The sequence below is a fragment of the Cygnus atratus genome, chromosome 5 (genome assembly GCF_013377495.2).
Source record: "Cygnus atratus isolate AKBS03 ecotype Queensland, Australia chromosome 5, CAtr_DNAZoo_HiC_assembly, whole genome shotgun sequence".
Classification (NCBI taxonomy): Eukaryota; Metazoa; Chordata; class Aves; order Anseriformes; family Anatidae; genus Cygnus; species Cygnus atratus.
In genome coordinates this window covers 61564985-61590010 of record NC_066366.1, presented here as the reverse complement: position 1 = coordinate 61590010, position 25026 = coordinate 61564985, and the positions used below count along the sequence as shown (strand labels likewise).

At 43.6% G+C, this 25026-nt stretch overlaps 1 protein-coding gene across 17 annotated transcripts in view; it reads left to right on the top strand.

Annotated features, from left to right (window-relative positions):
* KTN1 (kinectin 1) overlaps positions 1–25026 on the top strand; it is a 74520-nt gene that overhangs the window by 25198 nt on the left and 24296 nt on the right. For all 17 annotated transcript variants that reach the window (XM_035551125.2, XM_050710754.1, XM_050710753.1 and 14 more), the window contains 20 exons: positions 2183–2313; positions 4617–4733; positions 7152–7292; positions 9358–9464; positions 10963–11095; positions 12086–12173; positions 12476–12642; positions 13094–13162; positions 15094–15131; positions 15717–15807; positions 16127–16195; positions 16946–16983; positions 17092–17182; positions 19640–19729; positions 20925–20959; positions 21097–21187; positions 22089–22157; positions 23032–23069; positions 23754–23844; positions 24012–24080. In XM_035551125.2, the coding sequence (XP_035407018.1) occupies positions 2183–2313; positions 4617–4733; positions 7152–7292; positions 9358–9464; positions 10963–11095; positions 12086–12173; positions 12476–12642; positions 13094–13162; positions 15094–15131; positions 15717–15807; positions 16127–16195; positions 16946–16983; positions 17092–17182; positions 19640–19729; positions 20925–20959; positions 21097–21187; positions 22089–22157; positions 23032–23069; positions 23754–23844; positions 24012–24080 (1763 nt within the window). The remainder of the gene's footprint in view (positions 1–2182; positions 2314–4616; positions 4734–7151; positions 7293–9357; positions 9465–10962; positions 11096–12085; positions 12174–12475; positions 12643–13093; positions 13163–15093; positions 15132–15716; positions 15808–16126; positions 16196–16945; positions 16984–17091; positions 17183–19639; positions 19730–20924; positions 20960–21096; positions 21188–22088; positions 22158–23031; positions 23070–23753; positions 23845–24011; positions 24081–25026) is intronic.

Here is a 25026-nt window from a genome sequence, read left to right as displayed (position 1 = left end):
CAGTGAGCAAACTGGTGATCACAGACCACACAGATGCATGAGAGGGTGTGCTAGAATTTCTCAGTGCTTTCCCCCCATCTCCCTGGACTATTCTTCTCTAATTTATGTTCAATGATTTCTCTTAGGGGCCTAGTACTTGCCAGCATTTTGTTTCCTGTTCCCTAGCTGTACAGTGGCTAGGTTAGGTATCGGTAACAGTGCTGGAATCCCAAGCATGGGCTGTTGGAGTCTGCTTGTGCCTGGGAGTGCAGCCTGCATGCTCCAGTGCTGTTCTAAAGCTGCCTTGGGCGAGCCAGCTAACAAGTATGTGTGCAGCACGGGGTTACCTGATGGAAATTTCCCCTGGAGTGTTTGAGTCTGGTGGCGTCCATCAAGATGCTGAATTTTCCTTTTAATGCAGTTGGAGTTAGTTGGGAGCGGGAAGCTTCCTTCCTGCTCTCCTGAGGAGGCCTGATGTGACTCCTGAGCACCGTGTCCCAACCTGAGACCTCAAAATAGGTCACTGACCTGCTCAAAGGATGCCAGGCCTCCTGAGCTATGGGGTGAGATCCTTCAACTTGTAGGCAGGCAGAGACAGACAAGTGACTGAGCAGTGATTCCTCTGTTCAGGTCTGTTCAGAGGGCTGGCTCTTCACACTGTCTGCTTGGTGATTCACTGCACTCTCTGTTTTTAGACTTAAATTCTAAAATGCTCACTCAAAAACTTCCTGGCAGCTCTCTGTGGTACCCGTGTTGGATTCCCACTTGCCTGAGGCTTCTCTTGTTCTTCCAGCTCAACGGCTGTGTATTAATCGCTGTGGGGCATCAGAGCCTCTCGTGTGCACCCGTCCCTTCTCATTTCCTTCGCAAGCTGTAACCTTCTGTGTGAGCTTCTAATTCGTCTGTGTCAGCTGGGATTTGCCCTCCCGATATAGAAATCTTCCCGTATTCGAACTGTAAGCTTCTTGGGTGCAAGGGCAAGGCTCCTGCTGTGTTCGGGGAGCGCAGGGCTCAGCCTGGTCCAAGCCAAGCAGGCTCCCGGCAAACCAGGCTCTGCTCTCAGGGTTTTGGCATATTCCTGGCAACAGTGTCACTGGTGTCAATGCAGCAATGACGTGATCTGAAGTCTGTGGCCAAGGCTGAGTTGGATTTACGACTAGGGGAGGATGTGCTAGAATTCCTCAGGGCCTCCCCCCACCTCCCTAGACTGTTATTCAATAGTTTATGCTCAATAATTTCTCTTAGGGGCTTGGTATCACCAGCATTTTGCTTCCCATTTTTCATTCATATTTTAATCTCTGGAGAGGTTTGGGTTTGCCTTGTGGCTTGGTGTCAGTGGCACATTTAGTAGTACCTGTGGTGAGAAAGCTGGACCCTTCTCCATGCTCTGTGGGTTGTTCTCTGAACCAAGAACTATTTGTAAGCTTTTTCTGTTGCTTTTTTTCCTCGCCAATCCCTTGAGAGATTTTCATGCGGTGGTGAATATTTGACAGATATTGCGTGCCTCAGTCTTGTACTTCCATTTCTTTAAGTTAGGGGGCCACCTAATGACTTGTGTGTGCATCCTGCTTGTTAACGAAAAATGATTTTGTTTCTGGAAGAGCATAATTGATTTGAAATACGCTTGCCTGCTTGTGTCTTTTGAAACTCTTACGGAATCAGCGATTAGGATGGATCTTACTGATTTGTCTGCTGCTGCAGAAGTTCGTTTCCAAACTTAGACTGATGGAATATTTTTCTGGTTTCCATGCATTGTAATCACAAATGTGCCGCTTCTTAAATTCATTACGCTGTCGTCTGCATATTGCTTTTGGAGCCAGGCTGCCCTCTAAATTGGGAGCTCAGTTTGAATTACTGTCATAATACGCTGGGAAGAACTCTACAAGTTCTCACATTCATGCTATTTTTTTCCCCCCAAAATCTGTGTTATGCTTTATCTTCTTGGTAGTGGCACTATAAATGTTACCAACTGTACAAACAAAGCGGTGGGATTCTTTTCCCAAAACTGTCAGCTGGCAGATTGTTATCAGATTTAAATCGGAGATGTTGTTTTTGCTGAATGCTCGTGACCTTTTGCTTCTTGGCATTTCAGACTGAAATTAAATATAATGCGTAATGATACCCCATCACATGCTGTTTCAAGGCAAAATAAATAATTCTGTACCGAGTCCAAAGTAAATATAGCCTCCCTTCTGTGTTGCAGAAAATGCTGAAGTAAAATTTAAAGACTTCGTAATGGCCATGAAGAACATGATCTTCACTGAAGACGAGGCCCGTTGTGTAGTAGAGGTGTTGAAGGAAAAGTCCGGTGCGATTCATGATGCCTTACAAAAGGTGAATGTCCACGGGCGCGGGGGAGAGAAAGCTGTGAAATGCCCAGAAACTGGGGAGATGCTGTGAAATTAGCTGTACTGATGTTTTGTTGTCATTTCTGCATTACGTTTTTGGAGGGCTTTTTTCCATTTGGTCTGACCTTGCTTTGCAGGTGGAAAGCAGTTGTCGGATAGCTGCGTGCTGCCATCCCATGGTCTGCCTAGCCAGGGTGGTGGCTTCTAACTGCTCCTGAAGGGTAGGCACAGCCATGAAGTATAGGGTAGATAGCCTTCTCCAACGTCAACACACTAGAGTGAGCAGCAACAGCAGCCCTACGCTATCTGGTGACTTTACAAGTCTTTCACAAATGCATGAACAGGATAAACAATAGTAGAAATTAAGGGAAAAAACAATGTGTGGCTGTGCGTTCTACCAGCTAGTTGTGTGTTTTGTAGGACTTCATCTTGTAAGCTTTTGTATTCTAGTACTCTGACCACTCTGGATATTTTTCACAGGACCTTAGGATGCTTCAGATTAGAAGGGACCTCACTAGGTCTGCAGCCTTCTGCTCAAAGCAGGGCCATCCCCAAGGTCAGCCTGGGCTGCTCAGGGCTTTATCCAGTCTGGCCTTAAACCCCTCAAGGACTGGGATTGAACAACTTCTCTGGGCAATCTGTTGCAGGGCTTGGTGGTTCTTTATTTTTTGTTTTTTATAATCTCTGTATCAAGACAGAAGAGAACGGTGACCGCCGATACCTTGCATGTATCTACTCCTCACTTCCATAACACGTTCCTCTATTGTCACTTCGTGCTCGTAACACGCAGTTTGTCACACTTGGTCTTGCACTTCTGTTCTTCTGCAGATGTGGTACCAGGAGGGAAATGCAGAACTGGATGTCTCAGTTCAATTAAGGCAATGCAGTAGCATATCACACGATAACTCAGGTTGGAAGGGACTTTGGGAGGTCATGTAATCTGTCCAACCTCCTGTTCAAAACAAGATCTACACTGTATTTCTATCAAGTTCTTCAGGGGTTTGCCCAGCTGGGTCTGGAAACCTTCAGGGATGGATGCTTCACAATTTCTCCAGGCCCCTGTTTCATTGCTTGTCTGAAAATCCATTTGTAGTGGAATCGCCTGTTTTATTTGGAACAGCAGACAGCTTGCTTGCTGTTTTTGTTCCCTTTAAAGAAAGGTTTGGTGTTAAAGCTAAACGTTTATGACCCAAATGGGTTCCTTGTTTTGTATAAAACCAATAAACGTTAATTTCTGTAGGTGGAAACGAATATTTTCTTCTCTGTAGCTCATGCAAGACACTGTCAGTGTGTTTTGTGTATGTATGCAGTGCAGAAGGCTTTTGCAGGGTTTCAGGTACCTCCTATCTAGGTTATTGCCTGACCCCTCAGACTTTACGGAAAGAAGGCTAAGTTCAGAGTTTTCCCTGTATACCGAAGAAAACACTTGACTGGTTCATGAACGAAGCTTGGATAAAATAATTTTCTCAGTATTTATTTAACCTTTCCCTTCCACCACAAGTACATAGCAGAAACAGTGCCATTAAAGGAGAGCTTCCAAGTAAATTCAGGGTGGGTTTGTGGGACTGAGGCTCCTCTCTGCTTCTTCCATGACCAGACTTTGAGTGGAGTCTGAGTGCAAACACTTGGGTTTGCCCCCATGGCAATCAGTTCACTTTCAGGGCAGAGAACAAAAGTGCAGGGCTGCAGGGATCGTTCCCCTGCTTCGGTTTCCTGCAGCATCTCTAAACTCGCTGCAGTTCTCCCCAGCAGAGATGTGATCACGTCAACTGGAGGCTCTCCTGCTAAGAGGAAGGAGAGAGCAGATCAACATTCCCTCTTCCCTTTGTAGTGAGGCTTCAGGAGATTGTTTGTAGTCCTAATCCAGGTTGGATTATACCCGCTTTGAGTGCGGGTTGGACTGGGTGATCTTGAAAGTCCTTTCCAAGCTCAATTATTGAATGATTCAGCATCTCGGTGTTGTTTTCCTGTATTTCTCTTAATGGCTCTTCTTTGTTTTCCCCAGTGCCACCAAAGCGGCTGTCTTCCAACGCGGAAGCACCTTAAGAGCCCATTTATCCTCTTAATTGGTTTCAGTGCCTTGGAAAATGCATTTCCTGGTCTAAGGAAATCGGTGCTGCAGGATCCATTAGCAGCAGGGTTGGGTGCCCGTGCCATGTATGCCGTGCAGATGAACTGTTTGGGGGCAGGAGAGGGTGTTTCTTCCTCTCGGGCTTGTTCTGCTGCCTGCTGGGGTGCTGCGCAGGTACTCCTGGCATGTACGACCGTTTGTGTGTGCTTCTGCTGCAGGCTAGCAAGGCAGAGTCGGCTGCAGCGATACATCAGCTGCAAGACAAAGAGAAAATGCTCGCTGTGGTGAAGGAGGAGGCAGCCGTCGCGAAGGAACAGTGCAAGCAGCTCACCCAGGTAAATGTGAAGAGGTTCTTGCGTACAGAGCGATGGGGTAGTAGCAGGGGCTTGGAGAACGAGCAGCAGGCAGATGCTGGCTTGCTGAGCTTAGTCTAAATTAAAAGGTAAAACCTCTGATGTTGGGAAAGCTTACCAAGACTGTCTATTTTTATGATGCTGTTAATGTATTTGTGCAGGGTTGTCTTCCAGTAGTTTATCCAGATAGTTCACTCTTAAGCTGAGATTATTTTTCTTCTCAAAAGATTACTAAAAGCAAACACTTCCTTCGTGAGTATAACACGGTTTTGTGGACACAAATACAAACCACCTCTTTGCAGTGCAGCTTTTAATTTGGTCCGTATTCTAGTATTTGCATGCTTGTGTATTTCTAGGCACAATAATCATCAGTTTCTTCATGAAGGAAGCTGCAGGAAGTTTAGATTCTGCTTAGCAGAGTTGCAGCTCTGCTAATTTTAGACTTATTTACAGATGCACCACTGTCAAGACCAGTTCATGCAACTTGATTATTTTTGTTATGAAGACTTCAAAGGGAAGTAGTTACTGTAGAATGAGAGGAGAGTTGTGCAGACGCTGTAGTAAATCGGACTTGTTGGGGGAAAGATCCTTATGTTTTGGGTAACCTGAAAGTAGGCTGGCATTAGAACCGGGAAGGTTGTGGGACAGAAGCGAAGCACGGAAAGCTGGCTGGCTGAGAAGCAGAGGGAGTGTGAGAAGGAGCCTGGGTGTGGGAGAAGCTGATGAAGGAAGGCGGGGGGAGGAAATCTGCGAAGTGGTGCTTGTGAAGGCAAGGCAGGACCTGCAGACAAGTAGGGAACGTTGTTAGCTTTTGCAATTTGGGCTGTGGGAGGAAAGGGAGAAGGAGAAATAAATGAGCATTCCTCGAAGCTGGGAGGAAGCAGGTAAAAGCAAAGCTGCTGCAGTGCTACATCGTGAGGGTAAACAAGGGACAAAGCTCAGCTCAAGTGACACAAAGCTCTTATTTTCTATTCAACGTGTTCCTCTGAAGGCACTCAAAAGCCATGGAGGGACTTTGAGGGGCAGGTGCAGAGGTGTCCCTGAGGGGTGTTGATGCAAACGATAACTGGAGAGGATGAATGAGAGCAAGAGGAGCCTGACTTCTGCGGTTTTTGGGAAAACACAAGATGGGTGAAAGCTAATCTTGCCAGCATCTCTGGCACTGCCTTGGCAGGGTGCGTGGATTTCTGAGGACTGTAGACGGATGGTGGAAATTGGTGGAGAAGGAAGCTAGAAAATGCCCGGGTGCCTTTCCTCTTGTTGCATCTTACTGGGTGCAAGTACGACGATACTAACATTTGAGAAAGCTCTGTGTCAAGCTGTTTAAGGTGTATTTTCAGAAGCGACTCGAAACTTTTGGTGTGACTTAAGTTCCTAAATGCCTCTGTGAACACGAGCTTGGGAACTCATCTCACTTACTTCAGTCTGGGAGAAACAGCTTCCTGAAGCTAGTTAGTTGGCTCGAAAAAAAAAAAAAAAAAAAGCTTTTATTTAAATTAAAATACGGAAAAAGCTGTAATTACTCTGAAGAGATGGGAGGTATTCAGGCTAACAATTTAAAGCACTTAAAAGATGCATCAAGGCTCCATGTGCTGTGAGAAGAGAGGCTGACTCCTAATGCAGGCGCTTTGAATCTCCTCTGGAGAAACCTCTGGCGCTTCGTGGAGCTGTGCAGCTGGAGGCACCTGAAGCTTAGGTGCTGCAAATACCTCATTCAGTGGTTGGAGCTTGCTGAAAGCTGCACTTAGTGTTTTTGCTTACTACAGCAAGTGCTCTTAGATTGCAGAGCAGCAGCTCTATGAGCTTCTCAGGTGTCCAGGTTGAATTCCTGGCTAATAAATGATTAATCCACATAGAAATGTGCGTTTTCATTTGAAAGCTGTAATGTGGCGTCACGCTGGTGGGATTCAGGACTTCTGTTTGGCTGTTGCTGGGTGCTAATAGCCCATCTCCTCTGGCAAAACTGTTTCCAACGCTGCCTTTCAACCTGCTACAAAGCAATTGTGCTCTGAAATGCTTTGTAGTTTCACCGCAGCTTATCTGACTTGTTCCATTTTGCTGTACTTGGGAGGAAAATCTAAGGTCTGCTCTGTGCAGTATCTCTGGCTTTAATTATTAGGACTCTGTGTGTATAAACTGGCCAAACTCACTAGATATAAGACAACAGAAGACTGCTGTTTAAATTGGCAAACCTCTTTTAATGTGAAATTATGCTGACCTGAAATTCTCATGCAGGTACTGAAAGCTTGGTCGGGGTAATGCTGTAATTTCGGAGTAAATGATGCTGACTGTGGTTTGATGTATACTTGATACATTTCTAGTAAACATAAAATGTCTGTTGGACTCTAGAAGGGAGCAGTAGGTGACTACTTAACCTTTTCCTTCGATTTCCCACCCAAGGAGCTGGTTGCAGAAAAGGAGAGGAACGGCTTGCTTACAGCAAAAATGAGAGAACGCATCAACACGCTGGAAAAGGAGCACGGCACGTTTCAGAGTAAAATACATGTTAGCTACCAAGAATCCCAGCAGATGAAGATGAAGGTAAAAGCTTTTCCCAAACTGTTTGACTCGAAGTTCATGCCCAAGCAGATCAGTGTTGAGAAACCTTTGCTGTAGCAAAGGATGCAGTGTCTGTTGTTCGCTTCCACAGAAACTGGCTTCACTTGTCACCCAGAGCCTTGAGTGCAGTGTGCTGCTAGCTGGTGGTGTGACCCATCTGCATGAGGGTAGGAAAATTCATGGCAGTTTCACGGCTTAAAGGAAGGACAAGGTCCTTTTGTAGATGACCGTATCGTAGTCTGGGAAAGACGAGTGCTAGTCAGCCTGTCTCTGGTCCAGTTCTTTTTACTTCGTGGTATTCTGCTGAAATGTTAAGCAGTTAAGTGTGAAATCTCATTGAAATACTCAACTTCAGAGAGACGCTAATCCCCATGATCATTTAGCAGCTGATAAATCACACTTTTAAATCGTACCATAGAGTGATTAGACAAGTTAATATACAAGAAATATCATTGATTGGGAAAGTGCTTTGCCGAAAATATTTGCAGGGCATGCTCTTGCATTCTGTTTGGTTTTAGACCCTTGTTACCCTCTCCTGAAGTTGCATTATAACGGAGTAACCTCACCAGAGTTTTTCACTGGATTAAAAAATTTGACTTCTTTTTCTAAGAAAAATGTCCCTTCCTATACCTACTGACAGGAGCTTAGATACGACATTCTAGTATTTTTTCCTACATAGATGTCACAGCATCAAGCCTAGCATGTGAACTTTCCAGCCTCAATACTGTTTCTTCTGTTGCATCGCGGCATTGAGGAGAGTGCCATCTCTGCAGATTTGGAGCAGAACTACATTCTCCAGAGCAGATGCTGCTTGATGGGCATCTACGCAAGAAGCCGCATAGTGAGAGGGTCTCATCGCTGCCTGGGGAGGGTGAAGGAGGTCTGGGCACCAAGGTGTGACTTCTGCAGACCTGTCTGCAGCAGTCAAAGCTGGAGGAAGGAGGTGCAGAGGAACTGGAGTTCTGGTTCTGCTCCCCCTGCTGCTGCTTTATAGCGTTGCAGAGAAGCTGAACCTTAATTGTCAGAGCTTTCAGTTATGCAGGGCGTGTGCCCCGGCTTCTGTTGGGATCATCTGTATATGTGTGGCTTTTTTTTTAAACCCACAAAGCAAACACTAAAAAAACCTCCCAAGCCTGTAGATGCCCAAGGGACAGCTTTTCACATGTGTTGGTGCTGAACTGGATGTGGCTGCCCTGCAAGGGCCTGCTGTCTCCTGCTGTGGTTGTTATGCAAACATTTGTTTGGACTTCTTTGTGTACGAGATCCTCATTGATGAGTCAGTCATGAAGAAACTAGGTCTTGGAAATGATGTCAGCTGTATCTGCAAACTGGAACTGGTAGAAGAGCAAAGTATTACATGCTGTGTGCGCTTGAGGATTTTCAGAGCAGGCTGTTGGATTTTAGGACCAGCTGTGCTGTCATCTGGATATGCAAAGTCCATTCTTTTTTCCTTTGTACTGTGTGTTTTGAGAGTGTTTGAACTATTCTGAAGCAGCTTTAGGTCATCGGGGCTTCTCTCTGCCTCAAACTGTGCTGGAAATGCATTTGAAGCATATTGCCTAAAGATCTATTTCATAGCCTCGACTTCAGGGTATTTGATGAAGACTAGCCTTTTGCAGTTTACGTGCTATAACCTGTGTATTTTTAGTTATTTAAAACTTTTCTGATTTATTTAAAGATGTTGACTTCTAATGTTAATTCACAGTGGCTTTATTTTATTTCCCTCAGGAAAAGGGAAGCTGATATCTAGTTAATGATAATATCTAAAGTTACGCAGTCGAGTAATCAGTATCCTAAGTAATATTTGTGTGCCATTTAAAACAAATGTTGTCATGATACACTGAAATAAAAGGAAGCTGCTTTTATTCAACAAGAGGAGCTGATTTGCATAGTTTAATTGAGGAGTGGGTGTGTGTGGAGGGAGGTAAAACTGTCCCTCTCCCAAAAAACCACTTGATGTTATTTACTTAAACTACTGTGTAGTTGTATCTGCTGTGATAAGTTAATGTTTTTTCTCCTTCAGTGAACTGATCTTTCTTCCCTTCAGTTCCAGCAACTCCGTGAGCAGATGGAGGCAGAAATAAGCCACCTGAAGCAGGAAAATGGTATCCTGAGAGATGCTGTCAGTACTTCTACCAATCAAATGGAGAGCAAGTATGTTAGCAGCTACTTGGAGCTCTGTGTGTTTTTAAGTTTTCCCTGTAGAGTTCTGGCTGCTGCTCCTTCTGTTTCCATTTTCTTGGCTGTCTCTGAATTTGTGGTTAAACTAGGAAACACAGCTGTTTTGGACTGGGGAGGTACCTGCTTGTATTTGCATCGAGCCAGGACTTTCAAAACTAATCAGTGTCTCCTATCAATTTGAAGGCAGAGCGGGTGCTGAGGTCCAACAGGAGGGACAGCACAAGTGTTCTGCCTGTTTGGTAGGGTGTCTATCCTTTTCCCTGTGGCTTTAGGGGAGGAGCTGGAGCTGGGATCCTGGGAGGACAGCAGCTCTGAACTTATAAAGCAGTCATGTAATAAGAAAAAAATGTCAACGCCCTGCAGTTAATGATACGACTGGGTGACAGCTGCATTTATCCACTGGTGTTTGGAGAAACAGAAATGCATCTCAAGGTTTCATCTCTGTGAGCTTGTCCTCTGTCAGCTCAGGAAGAACCAATGTGTTGTGATAAAGCTGAGTGCCCAGTAAGGGGTGTAGCCAGAGGTGAACTGCTGCTGGTGGACTCCTGCCTATAGAAAGCAAAAACCACACTTCACAGGCTCTCAGATAATTGATTTGTAACGCTTGGGGACTAGAGTGTCAAAACACTGTCAGGACTTGGAAATAGCACTGTAACTTCATTTTCTGGCCGTGTTGTTCATACCGAGATGCTGCTTCTGTCTGGACCTTTGTTAACACCTGAACTGTTGAACATAACTTGGTGGAGGCACGTTCTGCTCTCTGCCTGTGTCTCGCAATGTAGCAAGTGCTAGGAGAGGGTACCTGGCTTTAGAGGTACCCTTTTTGTAGAAATGAAGTGTCATGATCACTAAATTACCCTGAAAAATTCTTGGTTTGGGCAAAAATATAAATAAAATGCATTTTATTTGCTTATATACAAAGGGGGGCCTTTCAAAACTCTTATCTTGGGCTATACAAAAGCATCGTCTCTCCCTAAGTGGGAGAGTGCATCATATACCTTCACAAGCTGATAATGAGTCGAGTCTACAAGGCGGCATGTAATCCGAAGAGTTGCATGCAACTAGCAGTCCAGAAGGAATAGTCTCAAGTAAGTTATAGATCAATAATCCTTCATTGGAAGAGGAACAGAACGTGAATTTCAGTGTGAGACCTTTCCTTCATCTGAACCTCCTTATATAAAGCTATCCAAATTATGCCTATCAGCTTGCATCAGTTCCTTTAAAACATTTGCTTGTGGCTTATTGCTGACCTTCATTTCTGACTCAGTGGGTTGTAGCTGCTGTGTGTGCTGATAGCCAGTGTTTCCGACCCTCGTCCTTCTTCTAGGGTGAAGCAGTGTGATTAAAACCCAGTACAGCCCTCTGGCTGCAAATATGTACCTAGTGCTGGTATTTGAGTAGCTGTGATTGCCTATGCTTCTTGGAGAGAGGAGGGGGGGGTGAAAAAAGCTGTAAAAATGTTTATTTTTAGGCAGTCGGCTGAACTGAACAAGCTACGCCAGGATTATGCCAGGCTGGTGAATGAGCTGGGAGAGAAGAGCAGCAAGTTGCAGCAAGAAGAGCTCCAGAAGAAGAATGCAGAGCAGGCAGTCGCTCAGCTAAAGGTGACTTTGATTTTCTCTGCCTTGCTGAGTTGTGCTTGAGGGTTTATCTGAGCCACGTCCTGAGACGAGCCAGATGCGAGGCATATGGGAATCACTTTAGCAGTTTTCCTGGTCACTAAATCTCTCATTTTTCTTTATATGTGCAAATACCTGAAAATAGATAATTGCTGAGCCATCCGATGGGCTTACTTAACACTTCTGTTCGGTACTATGTATTTTCCTTGGTTACAAACTATGAAGTGAAACTTACCCTCCCAGGTAAATATATTTGTCAAAGCGTAATTGGTGGCATTGAACTTTTTCTGTGGGTGTGCAATTTGAGCAGGATTAGATTTTTTTTTGAAACTAAGGGCTTTGGCTTCAATGAACTTCTAAATTTTTAAAGAAATGTATTTCTAAAGACTTCAAAAACCAGTCTGCCAATGTTTTCATGTATCTTTTTCATTTTCTTTGGAAGAAAAGGTCTCTTTGTATTCATGCTTTTTTTTTTCAGAAGAGAAATATGGTGTTTTCAGGTGAGAATGCTGATTCAGAGCTCATTACTTCTTTTTGTATCTGCAATTAAATCTTGGCCACCAGAAGTTCTATTTGCATCACCTGCCCTTGCAGGTGAAGAATTGGTATCTAAGGCTGAGACATCTTTTAATTAAAAGATGTGGATTTGTGTGATACATGGCTAGTCTGGCTTCTAGTGTTAATTCTGAACTTGCAGGGCAAAAATGCTACACTTTCATATTACAGAAGTCATCCTGTTAAGAGCCCGTGATGAAATTCTGTTCACAATTTGCCTTTCAAATTAATAGGATAAACTGTCCTAGGAGGAGGATTACAGGGCACTCTGTCTCTCTGATGTGCTCTAAAGGAAACAAGGAACAACTCTTCTTCCTTGCCATATGTTTTGGGAATAGCACTGAAGAGATGAACTCTGAATATTTCAAAAATAAATTAAAGGTTAGACTTCTTTTCATCAACCCTGTCTTCAATGTAAAGGTCCAGCAGCAGGAAGCAGAAAGAAGATGGGAAGAAATCCAGGCTTATCTCAGGAAAAGAACAGCAGAACACGAAGCAGCACAACAAGGCATGTATCAAACAAAATTCCCAAATAATGCTAACTGCAGTGATCTGGCTGTTCCCATTTGTGTGCTTTTTTTAAAGGCATTGTTGAGTAAATGGCCTGAATAAAGCTCACGTGAAGCCAGTACTGCTTCAGCACCTTAGGGTAGTAGTATGCTGTGATACAAGTTAGTTAAATGTTGATGAGCAGAACTTTGGCTTGCTGGAACGAGGTTTCTACTCAGCTTCCCTGTTTGCAGTAAAAGTTATTTCCCCTAGAGTTCAAATACTTACTTCTGAATTCAAATCCTGATGTTTCTGCTGCAGATGTGCAGAATAAGCTTGTGGCCAAAGACAATGAAATCCAGAGCTTGCACAGTAAACTTACGGATACAATGGTGTCAAAGCAGCAGCTGGAGCAGAGGATGTTGCAGCTGATGGAGAATGAGCAAAAGAGAGCTACTAAGGAGGACTCTATGCAAATGCGGGTGCAGGTATTGCTCACAAATCTATTTTTTTTTTCCCCCTTTGTGTCTGTCGAAGCAGCATTTCAGGTTTTCACAAAGCTTTCCCACTGAATAAAGAATGAGGACTGTGTGCCAGTCTATCATCTAGCAGCTCATGAAATGAAAACTTGCATGGAGTGCTGTGAGAAGGTCTGGGGCCGTCTTGGACCCATCTTGGACCTGAGATGTAGCCTTTGCTGGCTTTAGGGAAACAAGTGGGTGTGTGGTGGCAGGGAATCCTTTTGACACAGAGCAGGCTGCTACTCTTCCCTGCAAACCACTTGATCTTAGTGGGGAGAAAAATAGCATCTCCAAGAAATGTGGCATCTAAATGTTAAACTGTTCTTACTAACATAATCACAACTAGGAGCTAATACTAGCAAAATTGACTAGCTACAGATCTCAACCTGCTTTTTTTTCCCCTGTGCTTTCTTACAAGGAACTGATAGAGCAAAACGATGCTTTGAATGCTCAGCTTCAGAAGCTTCATTCACAAATGGCAGCCCAGGTACAGCTTGTTCTTGGCCTTTTCCCTTTCTTTTGTAGTCCTGAATTGTGAACTTTCTGTAAAAAGGCAGATTTTTTTTTCTTTGTAGTTGGATGCGAGATGTGTAATAATGAAAGTGAAGACTTGTTAGCATCCTCTTTTTGTAGTATTTCTTAACCTGGCTTAAAACTTAAGCTTCTGCTGTCTTTCTGGGGTGGAAAAAAAAATCCACCTGTCTCCTCCTGCCGTGGCTTTCATTTATAACCATGGGTGGAATACCATTTTAAATGTGTTTTTTTTTTTCTGTAGCTTTGCATGTATATGTATTCTGTCTCATGTGGTACTTTGGTCTTTTTGCACTCCTCATGTGAACCACCTGATCATGCCTTTCCCTCGTGCATCAGGTTAAGAAGTAGTGACTTAGGGTAGTTGCTAGATAAAGCTTTGTTCAGTCCAGTGCTGATTCCAGTGGCGGCAGAAAACAAACAAGGACAAAAAACCCCACACAGTGCACAAAGCCTCTTATTTCCCATTTTAACCTCTAAAATTTTATTTTTACTGATTTCCTTAAGAAAATGTTGTTGTAAATATGTGTGAAACTTCAGAGAGCTTGTCTTCTGAGTCACTGAAGCTGAGTTCCCTGTAGAGCTAAATCACAGAAGTCAGCTCAGAAAAACTGTAACTCCTGTGGGCACAACTGGACACAACCATGAGCTCCCTGTTCATATGCATTTGGGTGCCAACTTCTTTATAATTATTGATGTGCTTGATGTAGTTTGTATAAATTCAACATCAGGCTGAAAATGTGTTATTGGGCTTCGTTTGAAGAGCTTGGTTTTAACCTTTTGAGTGAGGACGGTAGTGAAGGAAGAGGCACTCTGGATTTACAGCTTCTTCATGACCTAGTCCCCTTATTCCAGTCCTTTTTAAAGGATTTTGAAAATAAATCCCTAGGGAAATTCAACTTTTCTTTTGTCTGGGTTACCCTAGGAAGCTGTTGGAAGGAAGAACAAGCCTTTCCCCTGGCAGCCTTTCTGGCTGTGAAAATGCGGGGCTATTTTTCTCCCATGGGCAGTGCGTGTGAAAATCCTGCTTTGGGGAAACGGGGACAGACTGGATACCACTGTGGAAACAAGGGTTGATGAAATAGTTTAGGTCATTCAGGAGAGATCTTCTGGGACTAGAACTATTTGTTCCGTTTTGACTGTGTCTGATTCTGTTCTGTGGCATGAGCTGGATGAGGCAGTGCAGGAATCCCAGTGCTGTAGGGTGCCATTGGGACAAGCTCTGTGAGATTTGGGGTTTCTGGAGAAAGGTGAGGCTGGGTAGGGATAAGCAGAGGTTTGAAGCACAAATAAGCATGGAAGCTCTTCTGTAGCTGCTACCAAACTGGGCATAAAGCAGTCTGCAGAGGTTCCTAGATGCCTCTTGATAACCTGTGTGCCAGGTCTCTCCTGCCCTGTTCTGGAGCGCAGACCCAGTGTAGGGGTTGTCCAGACCACTGAGCCCACGCATGTGTGACCACATAGGAATTAGGCTCTTTCCAGAGAGGAAAAGGTGTCCCTTGCTGTTCTTATGCCGCTGTTTTTATTCCTAACACAAGTCTTGATGCACTGTGCAGGATTTTTTGCTCTTTAGTTCTTTGAGTGGTTTGACAGCAGTGTCCCATAGAGTGTTTAGTCCTTGGGAGTCAAGTGCTGTTTTGATTCTGCTGAAGAGCAAAATGGCAAATAAGATGGTTCATCTTTCTCTTATGTTGCCTTAAGCAGAAAGGGAAGGGATGTTAATATGTGCTGAGATTCTTTCAATGTTCCTTAGCCAGGAAATCCTGAAATCTGCCTGTGCCAGTTTAAAATAACAAGGCAAATCTTAAAAAATGCTATTCCTGGCTCACTGAAAAAGATGATTCTTTGACTTGCTTTACTCAGTTTTTTTTTTTTTTCCTTCTGCAGACCTCAGCTTCAGTCCTGGCAGAAGAACTCCACAAAGTGTGAGCATTCATTTCCCCTGGTATTTGGAAGGTGTCACTGGCTTCTAACACACACCACCTTTCCTCAGTGCGCGCTCAGTGCATACGGGAGGGACTGGCCAAGGAAATGTTGTTGTCTGTGCTTCTAACTTTCTAGCTGCAAGATTCGCTTAGGAGCTGGGAAAACGCTTCCTGCGGATTTCCCTTCTGTGTCTGGCTTCTGGATTGTGTGTCCCTGCTGCATGGAAAGCAGTGACTCTTCTTGTTTGCTGCTGGCTATGTGCAGGGATCTGCAGTGAGCAGGAATGTGCGTGACCATGAGAACGTTTGTATCCGGGCTGTATTGCTGTGCCAGGAGATTTCTCCCTTTGGGAGGTGGGGTAGCTGTGTTTCAGAGCTAGAGAACATCCCATAAATTTTTGGCAAGCAAAAGGCATTTAAAAAGCATGGAAAAGCTTTTGGACTGAAAGTATATTGTCAGCAGGAATGAGAGTAGGAGCTGTACCGAAAGGCCAGCGTGTACTTTGTGTTTAGCCTGATGCTTCATGCGGAGCTTCCATCCAAGGCCTTTTAGTACTGATAAGTCATCACTTCTCATTTGTACAGGATTGCAGAAAAGGACAAACAGCTAAAGCAGATGGAGGACTCGTTAGGCAACGAACATGCCAATTTAACCAGCAAGGAGGAAGAGCTCAAGGTATAATAAAAGAATGTGTAAATGCCAGCTGGTAGAGGGACGGGCTCGCTGGATGTGCATATGAAATGAAGCCTGCAAGGCTGCTGCTGTCTGGATCTAGAACCAGCTCCTTTGGCTACAAGTCTGCTGATCTTTGCTCTTCCAGGCAAGACCAATGCATGATGCTGGAAAGTCATTCATAACAAAGGTTGAGGCTTTTCCTTGTTATTACCTCTAGACTCCTGCCAAAAGTGACCAGGGATATTTTGCACTGAAGAGTGAACATGCTTGAAAGACCATCTGTATGAAAAATGCAAGTGTTTCTTCTTCCTTCCTTCAGGTATTGCAGAATATGAACCTGTCCTTGAAATCAGAAGTACAGAAGTTACAGGCTCTGACAAATGAGCAGGTAAAATAGCTGTTTGAGTCATTAAAGACTTCATTTGATTCTCTTCCCACTGTCTACTTTGTCATAAATACAAGGGCAGATCTGCGGTTTTGAGCGAGCTGTGCTTAAGCCCATTAAGGGCGTGAGGTTGCAGAATCGGGTTAATACGTGATTTCTTGGAGTTCTTGTACCTGGTTAGAGGCCTGCTTCTTGTCCTCCCTTCTTCACCAACTACATCTGTTTCTTGCTTGGACAGCCAAGTTAGGGAAGCATTTTGCTCGTTAGGTTTACCTAGATTTGCAGGTGTGCAAAGTGCAGGATGTTGCATGGGAGCAAATGCGACTGTGGTTGAATATTCAGACCTGGCAATTGCATGAAGGGCTCATAAGCATCCATCTGAAAAAGCGAAAACCAAGACTATACAGAAAACCTTCCCTGACAACAAGCATTTTTAGAACAAAATGCCTTTCCCCAGCTACTGCTGTGTGGCCTGTGCATTATGGAGGTGGAAATTGTGTGTTTAATTAGAGAAAATCTGGGCTGTTAAATGAATCCTTTTCAGATCTTCTTCCCTTTCGTAATTGCATGCTTGCCTGGTATGTATTGGTGGTGTAAAAGTGCATAACGACAAGCTTACCCCTTTCACTCTTGCTGGTGAGTCATGTGCTGAGAGGCCAAATGACTTGTTCTAGCTTTTTAATATTGTGGAATGAAAGGTTGATTGAATCATGTGATGTATCCTAAGTCTGTGTTAATCCTCTTTATATCTAGGCTGCTGCTGCACATGAGCTAGAAAGGATGCAGAAAAGGTAAATAAATAGCTCTGGCGTTTCATAAAACAGTTTTTATCAGCTTTTTATATTCTTTTGAATCGATGCTTTTTGTAAGATGTATTTAACTGTTCTGCTGTGTCTCAGCATTCACATCAAAGATGACAAAATAAGAACTCTTGAAGAGCAGCTTCGAGAAGAACTTGCGCAGACTGCAAACACAAAAGAAGAATTCAAGGTAAGATACAGAGTAACTGCCTTTGTGCTTATTGACAGCAAGTTTTCCAGACTTCTGAGGTTGTGGGGCAGTTCTTATGATGTTGATTTGTGAAACAGAGCTGACTTTCAGGTGTTAAGCTGTGTTACAGCATTCTTTTTACAAGGCAGGAGCACTGTGGGATATCAGAGTAGCAGCAACAGACTGTGCAGCTGAGTGAGAGATGTAATTCAAGTCAAACGTAGTGTCTGCAGTTGTGAAAAGTGAGGTCTTAGAAATGTGGAAGAGGAGGCTGTTCAATAAAAACTATTGCATTTTTTCTGCATTCTACCTCCTAATGCAACTTCCAAGTCCTTGGTGGGAGCTCTTATTGCTTGGGTTATCGTGCTGTCAGATCTTTTTTTTTGTAATTTTTTTCTGTCAAGGTAGGTGTAAAAATGCTTATTTTCCTCCTGCCGGTTTCCAAATTGTTTCTCATAAGGTAGCAGCTAAATTGCCAAAGCTTTTAGTTCTGCCATCTGGGGTCTGCAAAGCAGAGCTGCTACTTGTTTCTAAGTGGTGTACACAAAGATCAACTTAACTCTTCCTTGTCACCTTAGGCTTTTTCTTCTGAACTTTAGCTTTAGACCTACTTTCCGTGAATGTTGATGCCTCAGTCGTCTTAACTCCTTTAAAACCCATGTTGGGCAGTGCTGTTTTTCTGCTGCTTTTGGTGAAAAAGGTCACTCAGTCTGAATCTCTTATCATGTTGGGAGGTTTGCTGGTGATAAAACAGAGGAGGTGGATAGGGGCCAAGGCAGCGAGGCTTTTCTAGGAGCAGTCGTGCCTCATCGATCTCCTAGAGGTGTTTGAAGCTGTTAGGAGGCAAGTAGTGAACTCGGTTCAGATATCAAAGCTGTGTTTTTGAAGATGTTTTGATGTTAGTCCCTTGCAAGGCGTGTTGTTTCTCTAAGTTGTCGCAGAGTAAGAGAAGACTGTTTCCACAGTTAATAGCTGATAAAAGAATAGGTAACAAAATAGGACTTTGGTTTTCACAATAAAGCAAACAAAGTGAACCTTCAGGGAGGCGTTTGCTGGGTGTGTAAGCAATCTAGAAAGGGGAGTGGGAAGAAGTGGCGGGTTTATTAATAATGGTTGATTACCTTGTGTGAGCTGTTGGCTCCCAGGAGTCGCAGGGGGCTTTCAAGGTGATGCAGTATTTTAAAATGGCAGGTGAAGTGCTGAAAACGAATATGATGAGGAATAATCTGAACTTTCCTAGAGTGGAAAAAGACCTGAGAGGTGTTGTGGGTGGTTATGTGCTGAAATGAGCTTGGTGCTCTGTAATGGCCAAAAATTAGCTGGCAGCAATTCCGTCAGTCCTTAGGAAGTGAGCAGGGACCTGAGTGCAGATGGTCGTTGTTAGGATACTCTGGAAACCTATAGTGTACTGTGTGAATGTTTTGTGCACTTCTAGTCTCTTCTTCTGTCTTTGATCCCAAACATAAGCCTGCCCTGGATGCTTCTACCCGAGCAAGTGTTCCTTTCTTTCCACATACACAAGAGGGGAAAAAACGAGCTCAAAACAGCAATTTGTTAACCCTCACCTTTGCTGTCCCTTCCTGCATGCGTTGTCCTTGTAAGGCTTTGGGTCTGAGCGTTTCCTCTCATGAGAAGAGGGTTTTACTGCAAGCTGAACGTATTCTTCACAAGAAGGCTCCCGGTGAGAGCACTGATACGGTGATATTAAATGGCACGACCTCTCCAGTGTTTTGTGTACTAGAGGCTGATTTTCCTTTTGGCACCTTCTGCAGTGATCAGTTGGTGCCATAGAGCGTTGCAATTCACCCGGCAGACATCATACAGCTTGCTGCAGAAAGTCATGCTCTTTCCTGGAACCCCTTTTCCCAGGAGCAGCAGTTGTACATCTGAGTTGTCAGTCTGTCTCTGCGACGGGTTGCTTCATTTGTTGTTCTGGGAGGGGATGCTGCAGGGAGGCAAGGGCTGTGGTACAGCAGCTCCTCTTCCTGAGCTCACGCTCAGACCGAAGTGTGGGAGCTGTGCAAATCTCTGCTGCTGGCCTGCCAGTTCTTTGCTGTGCGTCATAAATGTTAAGGTAGCTGAAGAGAACTAGGGAGGTGATCCTAGACCATTGGATTTGCCGGATGAGTGCTTCATTAAAAGCAGCTATCAAATCTGGAGATGCTGCAGATGCTGCTTTAGGAGGAAAATGCAGTTTCTCTTGTCTCTTACGCTTGGTACTGTCTGATCCTCTGCCAGGGAATAAAGATGGTAACAGCTGAATTTCTTATGGGAACATAAGGACGGAAGTATTAATACAGAAAGGCAAGGAAGATGGAGGAAGGACTCTTTGCAGTCCTGTAGCTTCCAAAGAACTCACTTTAACAACTTCTGTGTTATTTAATTACCTCATTGCCATTATGAAAATGCTGTAGCTTGGGCATGCAGTTCTGAACTGATAATATGTTTAAATTTCAGGTTCTCAAGGATCAAAACAAAACTCTGCAAGCTGAAGTTCAGAAGCTGCAGACTCTCCTGTCTGAGCCTGTACAGCCAGTGTATGCTGAGGTTGTATCAAATATCCTCTCTGTTCTTTTCAAGTTCTTAAGTGTTTTCTTGCTAAGCTGGCTGTAGGGTGAGCTGGTTGATATGCAAAGACTGCGTTTTAGACATGCATGGGAAGTCCAAGTCGGACAGCTGTGGCTGTCTTCTAAATCTAATCAAGAGTAAGCAAACAAAATGTGGACTTCTTTTCTCTCCCCTGAAGAACGCTAGCTTAAAATAAGCAAGAACTTTCTGCAACCTCTCCCAGTTTTCATGTCAGTTCTATGGAATACAAAAACCCCACAAGCAACCAACCCTTCTAGGAAGAAGGGAAGGGTTCTTCTTGGTCTGTAGGGAGACCAGAATAAGATCTTAATGCTGTTTCTGTTCTTCCACCCCAGAATGAATTCTCAAAGTAGGAGTAACCAAAGAATGGACCCATGGAATGGAAAAAAAACCCACACATTGTGGTGTATTCCAACCCTTTGACTCGTCTTCCATCTTTTAACCCCGTGGTGGCACACCTGCTGCCAGCAGTCTGACGGGCTGGTGCAGGATGCTGCAGATGCGGAGCTGTTCTGCCCAGTCTGCTTTTTGAGCGTTGCTTGGGAGAGCTCTGAACACCCGTGACTTTATACCACTGGAATGAGCTTCCTGAAACGCAGTAGTAAGACTTGCAGGACAGGGGACTTGTTTCCTTTTCAGTCCCATGCTGGTATCTGCCAGTCAGCAGTAACCTGTCTGGAGTGCTTCCCTGTCTTCTGGCAGATAACCAGATTTGCAGCCCTTATTCCCCTGGGACTGGCTGGCTTGGTGTCATGTCTGAAAGCTGATTTTTTTTTTTTTCCTTGGAGCTGGTTTACATTTCTTGTGTGGTCTCTTGCAATGCATCGCTGTTGGTCTCTGAGAAGTCATGAATGCTCTGCTGGGTGAGCCGCAAGTGGAGCTTGTGACTTTGGTAAACGCTTAAAGGAGGTAGATCTTCTGGGTGCTTGTTTGGGCTGGATCTGTACCTCCTAAAAGACTGTCATCTTTTCCAACCTTGGTATTAGACCCACATGCTATGAAGATATCCTCCCGCTATCTGTTTTCCCTGCTGGATTGCAGTTCAGTAACTAAACTTCTGGGGAAGTTGATACTCGTAGTTCTTTTTGTTGTTAAATTTCCAAACCAATTGGTCCAATTAGTGATCACCCTATTGTATTTTTTTGTTTAATAGGCAAACAAAGACTTGTTAGAGCAGATGGAGAGAAGGTAAGAAACTATTTTTTTCTTTTGAATCAGGGGATAAAACAGGGATCCAGTTCTGTTGGCGGCAAGGTTACTGTTGAAAGCTAAACTGCCTTTAGAGGTTAACTCTATTTTCCTAATACTCACTTTTGATTTCTCAGCATGAGAGAGAAGGATGATAAAATCAAGACAGTTGAAGAGCTGCTCGAGGCAGGACTCATACAGGTGGCTAATAAAGAAGAGGATCTGAAGGTAAAATCCCTCATATTATCTTTTTATGGGGAAATACACTTTGCACAAGAGCACTTAATCTGCATGTTTGAGCATTCATAGTGCAGTCTGAGATCATTCCCTGTGAGTAGGAGAGGCATATCCCGGAGACAAGGTTAAAACATATTTGGTAACAGAGGCTAAGCATGAGGGCTGATGGTATACAGTAAGTGTTTCTCTCTTCTTAGTCTAGAGTAGATTTTACTAGTGTCTTTACCTGATGTCTTTTGGAATAAAATTTGCTCTGTGTCTCCAGAACAGTTCGTTTGATGTAACCTGTAACAAATCTGTCTTTAGAAAAGGATTTTTTATAAAAACTTAGCACTGTGGGACTCTTGCATCTTTTTACTTATTGGTAATCTGAAGGGCTAAATGAATTGTAAACAAGTGGCAATTTGGGATGATGCTGAAGGTGTTTCTTTACAAACAGAAGAGTAAGGAAGCTAGCGATGAGAAAGCTGGGGAGCCGGTACAAAAATCCCTGTTTGTTTTCAGCAGAGTTTTGCTGGAATGCTGTGTCCTGTCTGTCTGGACATAGCAAGACAATGTTCTCTTAGCGTTCCTAAATTCCAGGTGCATTGCTGAGGCCCCTGGGAGAAGTTGCACACCAGCAAACTGTCAGGCTACTAAACAGCCAAAAATGCGAGCACATTGTCTAGGTGTTTCCCTCAACTTGCTATAGGTTGAAGTGTTCCTCTAGATTGAAGAATAATTGAATAATTATTCCACTGAATAATTTGGATCCAACTGCTGCAGAGGGGGGTCTCTTTCAGGCTTTCAAATAGTCTTTCACTTGCTCCAAAATAAATTATTTTTCTGTCAAGCTTAACACTTTTTTCCCCAATAAATGAGTCTTTCATTATCTGTGTGTCTGCTTTCAAAGGCACTGCGAACAGAAAATTCATCCTTGAGAAACGAACTTCAAAGTCTGCAAATTCAGCTATCAGAGCAGGTAGTACTTTTCATCTAAAACTTTGATTACACCTAAACTTAAATCTAAGAGGATCTTGCTGTGGTTGCAAAAGTTAAGGGAAAAAGGTGAAGATGTCTTTGAAGCCTGTTGGCAAAGCATCCTGTTTTCTTCTAGTGTTGGCCTGGAAGCTGATATTTCTGTCAAACGCTTCCTTTGCATAAGTGTCAGAAGTGTGGTGGATCCAAAAGTTCCAGCTCAGCAGCGGTTCTGGGTTGATTTTGTGCTACGTACTGAAAGGCTGTAGTCTGTCTTTCCAGAAGCCTAGTGCAACAAACATGGCTGGTAGGAAGCTCATGCTGTGTTAGCTTGAGTATGTAGATTTGGGCTTTCTAATGTCCATCTGTAGCTGTGTGGACGTGGCTTCTCTTTGTCTCTGTTCAGTGACTCTATCACAGTATTACATTTTTGATATGCACTCAACGCCTATCAGGAAGTGCTTTTCCTTGATGCCCAGCTGTGCTTGGACAACTCAGGAGATCACTTCTAGAAAATCATTTGAGAGAGAAAAAAAAATCTATAAATGAATAGAATCGCTGTAGAGGGGTGTATAGTGCCAGTATGAAAAAGTTAGCTGGTCAAATGCTGGTCGTGAACCTCAGCCTCTCCTGGTAAAGATGGGGTGGGCGTTTTGTTTTGTTTTGCTGGACCTTGTCGCAGACCCAAAAGTATTGGCTTGCCAGATACTGGAGACCAACAGCTAATTTTGTAGGATAAAAGGTAGATAAAATCTTTTGGCTGCTACATAATTTACGTGGTGCCAAAGAGCCCAGGCTCTTCGCTGCTTTATGCCTTAGCACTTGTGCATTGTTTTGTTCTCTTCAGTTTTTCTAAGTTAAAGATCTGTTTCGAACAGGTTTCCTTCCAGTCACTGGTGGAAGAACTCCAGAAAGTGTAAGTTACTGCACCAATTTACTTTCTGATTGTTACTTCTGTCTGGTTTTATTCCGTGACTGTGAGTATTTTGCTTCCCTGAAAGAATTTACTTTTAACTGGGTGAAGTGTGCGTGTATGCAGCAGGAAGCATCACGACTTTGGAAGCATGTCAAGTCAGATCAATACCTTTTGAAAATCCAGTTGTTCCTCTGCTAAGCAATTAAATTCATAAGTCTAACTTAGACTAGGCAAAGGATTGCTCTGAATTGTCAGATAATTGTTTTTCTGCAGTAGGTACTCTAAAAGGACTGAGCTTGTTTATGCTTTGTGTGTGTGCATTTGAAGTTAATAAATTGCTGGAACATCGAGTGAAGGCTGAAGCTGTGTGTGTGTCATTCCAGAGATTATCAAATTTTTGTCTAAAAATGCAAATTAAGGTATCTATTTAGTATATGAGCTACTAGTTACATAAGCTAGTATGTTCTGCGCTATTTCCAGTCTTATTCCTCTTGCTTGTTTCTCCTGCTTGTTGCTTCTGGTTTTGGGACTGCAGTGAGAGATGGCAACTGCAATAGTGGGAAGTCCCACGATGGTTTCCAGAGGCTGGCAGTGTGATGTGGATAGCAGAACCAAATCTAGTGTTTCTTGCTCAAGTAGCGCACTTGTTCAGCCAACTAACGTTGTTCCTCTGCTCTTGTTAAGGATCCACGAGAAGGATGGAAAAATAAAGTCAGTGGAAGAACTACTACAAGCTGAAATCCTTAAAGTAGCAAGCAAGGAGAAGACTGTTCAGGTATCTATCTTGATACCTTGCGATACCTTTCCTCCTTTCTGTGTCTATGCCATTAACTACCATTTATTCGTTACTGCATGGCATTCTGTAGTGACGAACTTGTAGCATTCATTTTTTTGGTGGTTTTGTTTCCATTGTCCAATCCTGTCTGTTTTGTCATTGAAAAGGCTTTGACACAGAAAATAGAGGCTCTGAAAGAAGAAGTAGGAAATTCCCAGCTTGAGATGGAAAAACAGGTAAAATGCCTTAGTGCCAGAAGCGTGAAACAGACTTGCCTTGGATGCACTGCTCACTCATTTCTGTTCTAGTTTTGTTTCACTGGTGAATGTTATTGGATATGGGAACTTTTTAATGTAGAGCTATACTTTCTCTTGGACATAAAGCTGTAAATATGTAGTGTAACTGCTACTGCCCTGCAGAAACCACCTTCCTATGGATGCCCAAGCTTTTTGGACTTTTATTGTGAGATTTCGCTCTTCTTGCCAAATAATTGACAAATCACTTAAAACGTTGTAGCATCAGCTCTGTCTGGGTATGTTGCATACTGGATGTACTGTCCCGGCAGTAAACACGAAACCCCAGGACATCCTTTGGGGCTGAGACTTTTTAGAAGTCTCCAACATTTTCAGTGCTTCCCCGCTTGTTGGTCTTTCTCTGTTGCTAGAAGAATACTACTGACCCAAATTTTCTTTGGTTTCTAGGTAAACCTAAGCCCATTATCTTTCCAGTGTCCAAAGAAAGCCTGTCTTGGCAGAGGGAGTTTTTACTCTAGCTATCAGGAATTCAGAAACGGAGGACTATTGGCTTTTTTGGCATGCCTGCTGTCTAGCATCTGAAACAACAGGAACCCATGTTTCCTTAGGGAGTCCATTCTGCAGGCAGCTTAATCCATCGTGCTGGCAGGAAGCTTGCTTGCTTGTTTGTCTGGGGGTGCGTGGCTTTTTTGGTCTGTGCTTTTTTTTCAGTTTTTCTAGCTACATTCCAACATGTCACCCACTTTCTGTTTTCCTTAGAGTTAAAATTTTGTCCTTTTTAGGCAAAGTTTCATAGAAAGTGTTTCCGTCTTGGGCCTCTTCTTTAAGACAGATTCCCAGGAACTGGAGGAATTATTTGTGTGTTTTTTCCTTCCCTGGAACTGCCTCAGAGCCAAAAACAAAATGCATTTTGGAGTTGCTGTTGCTG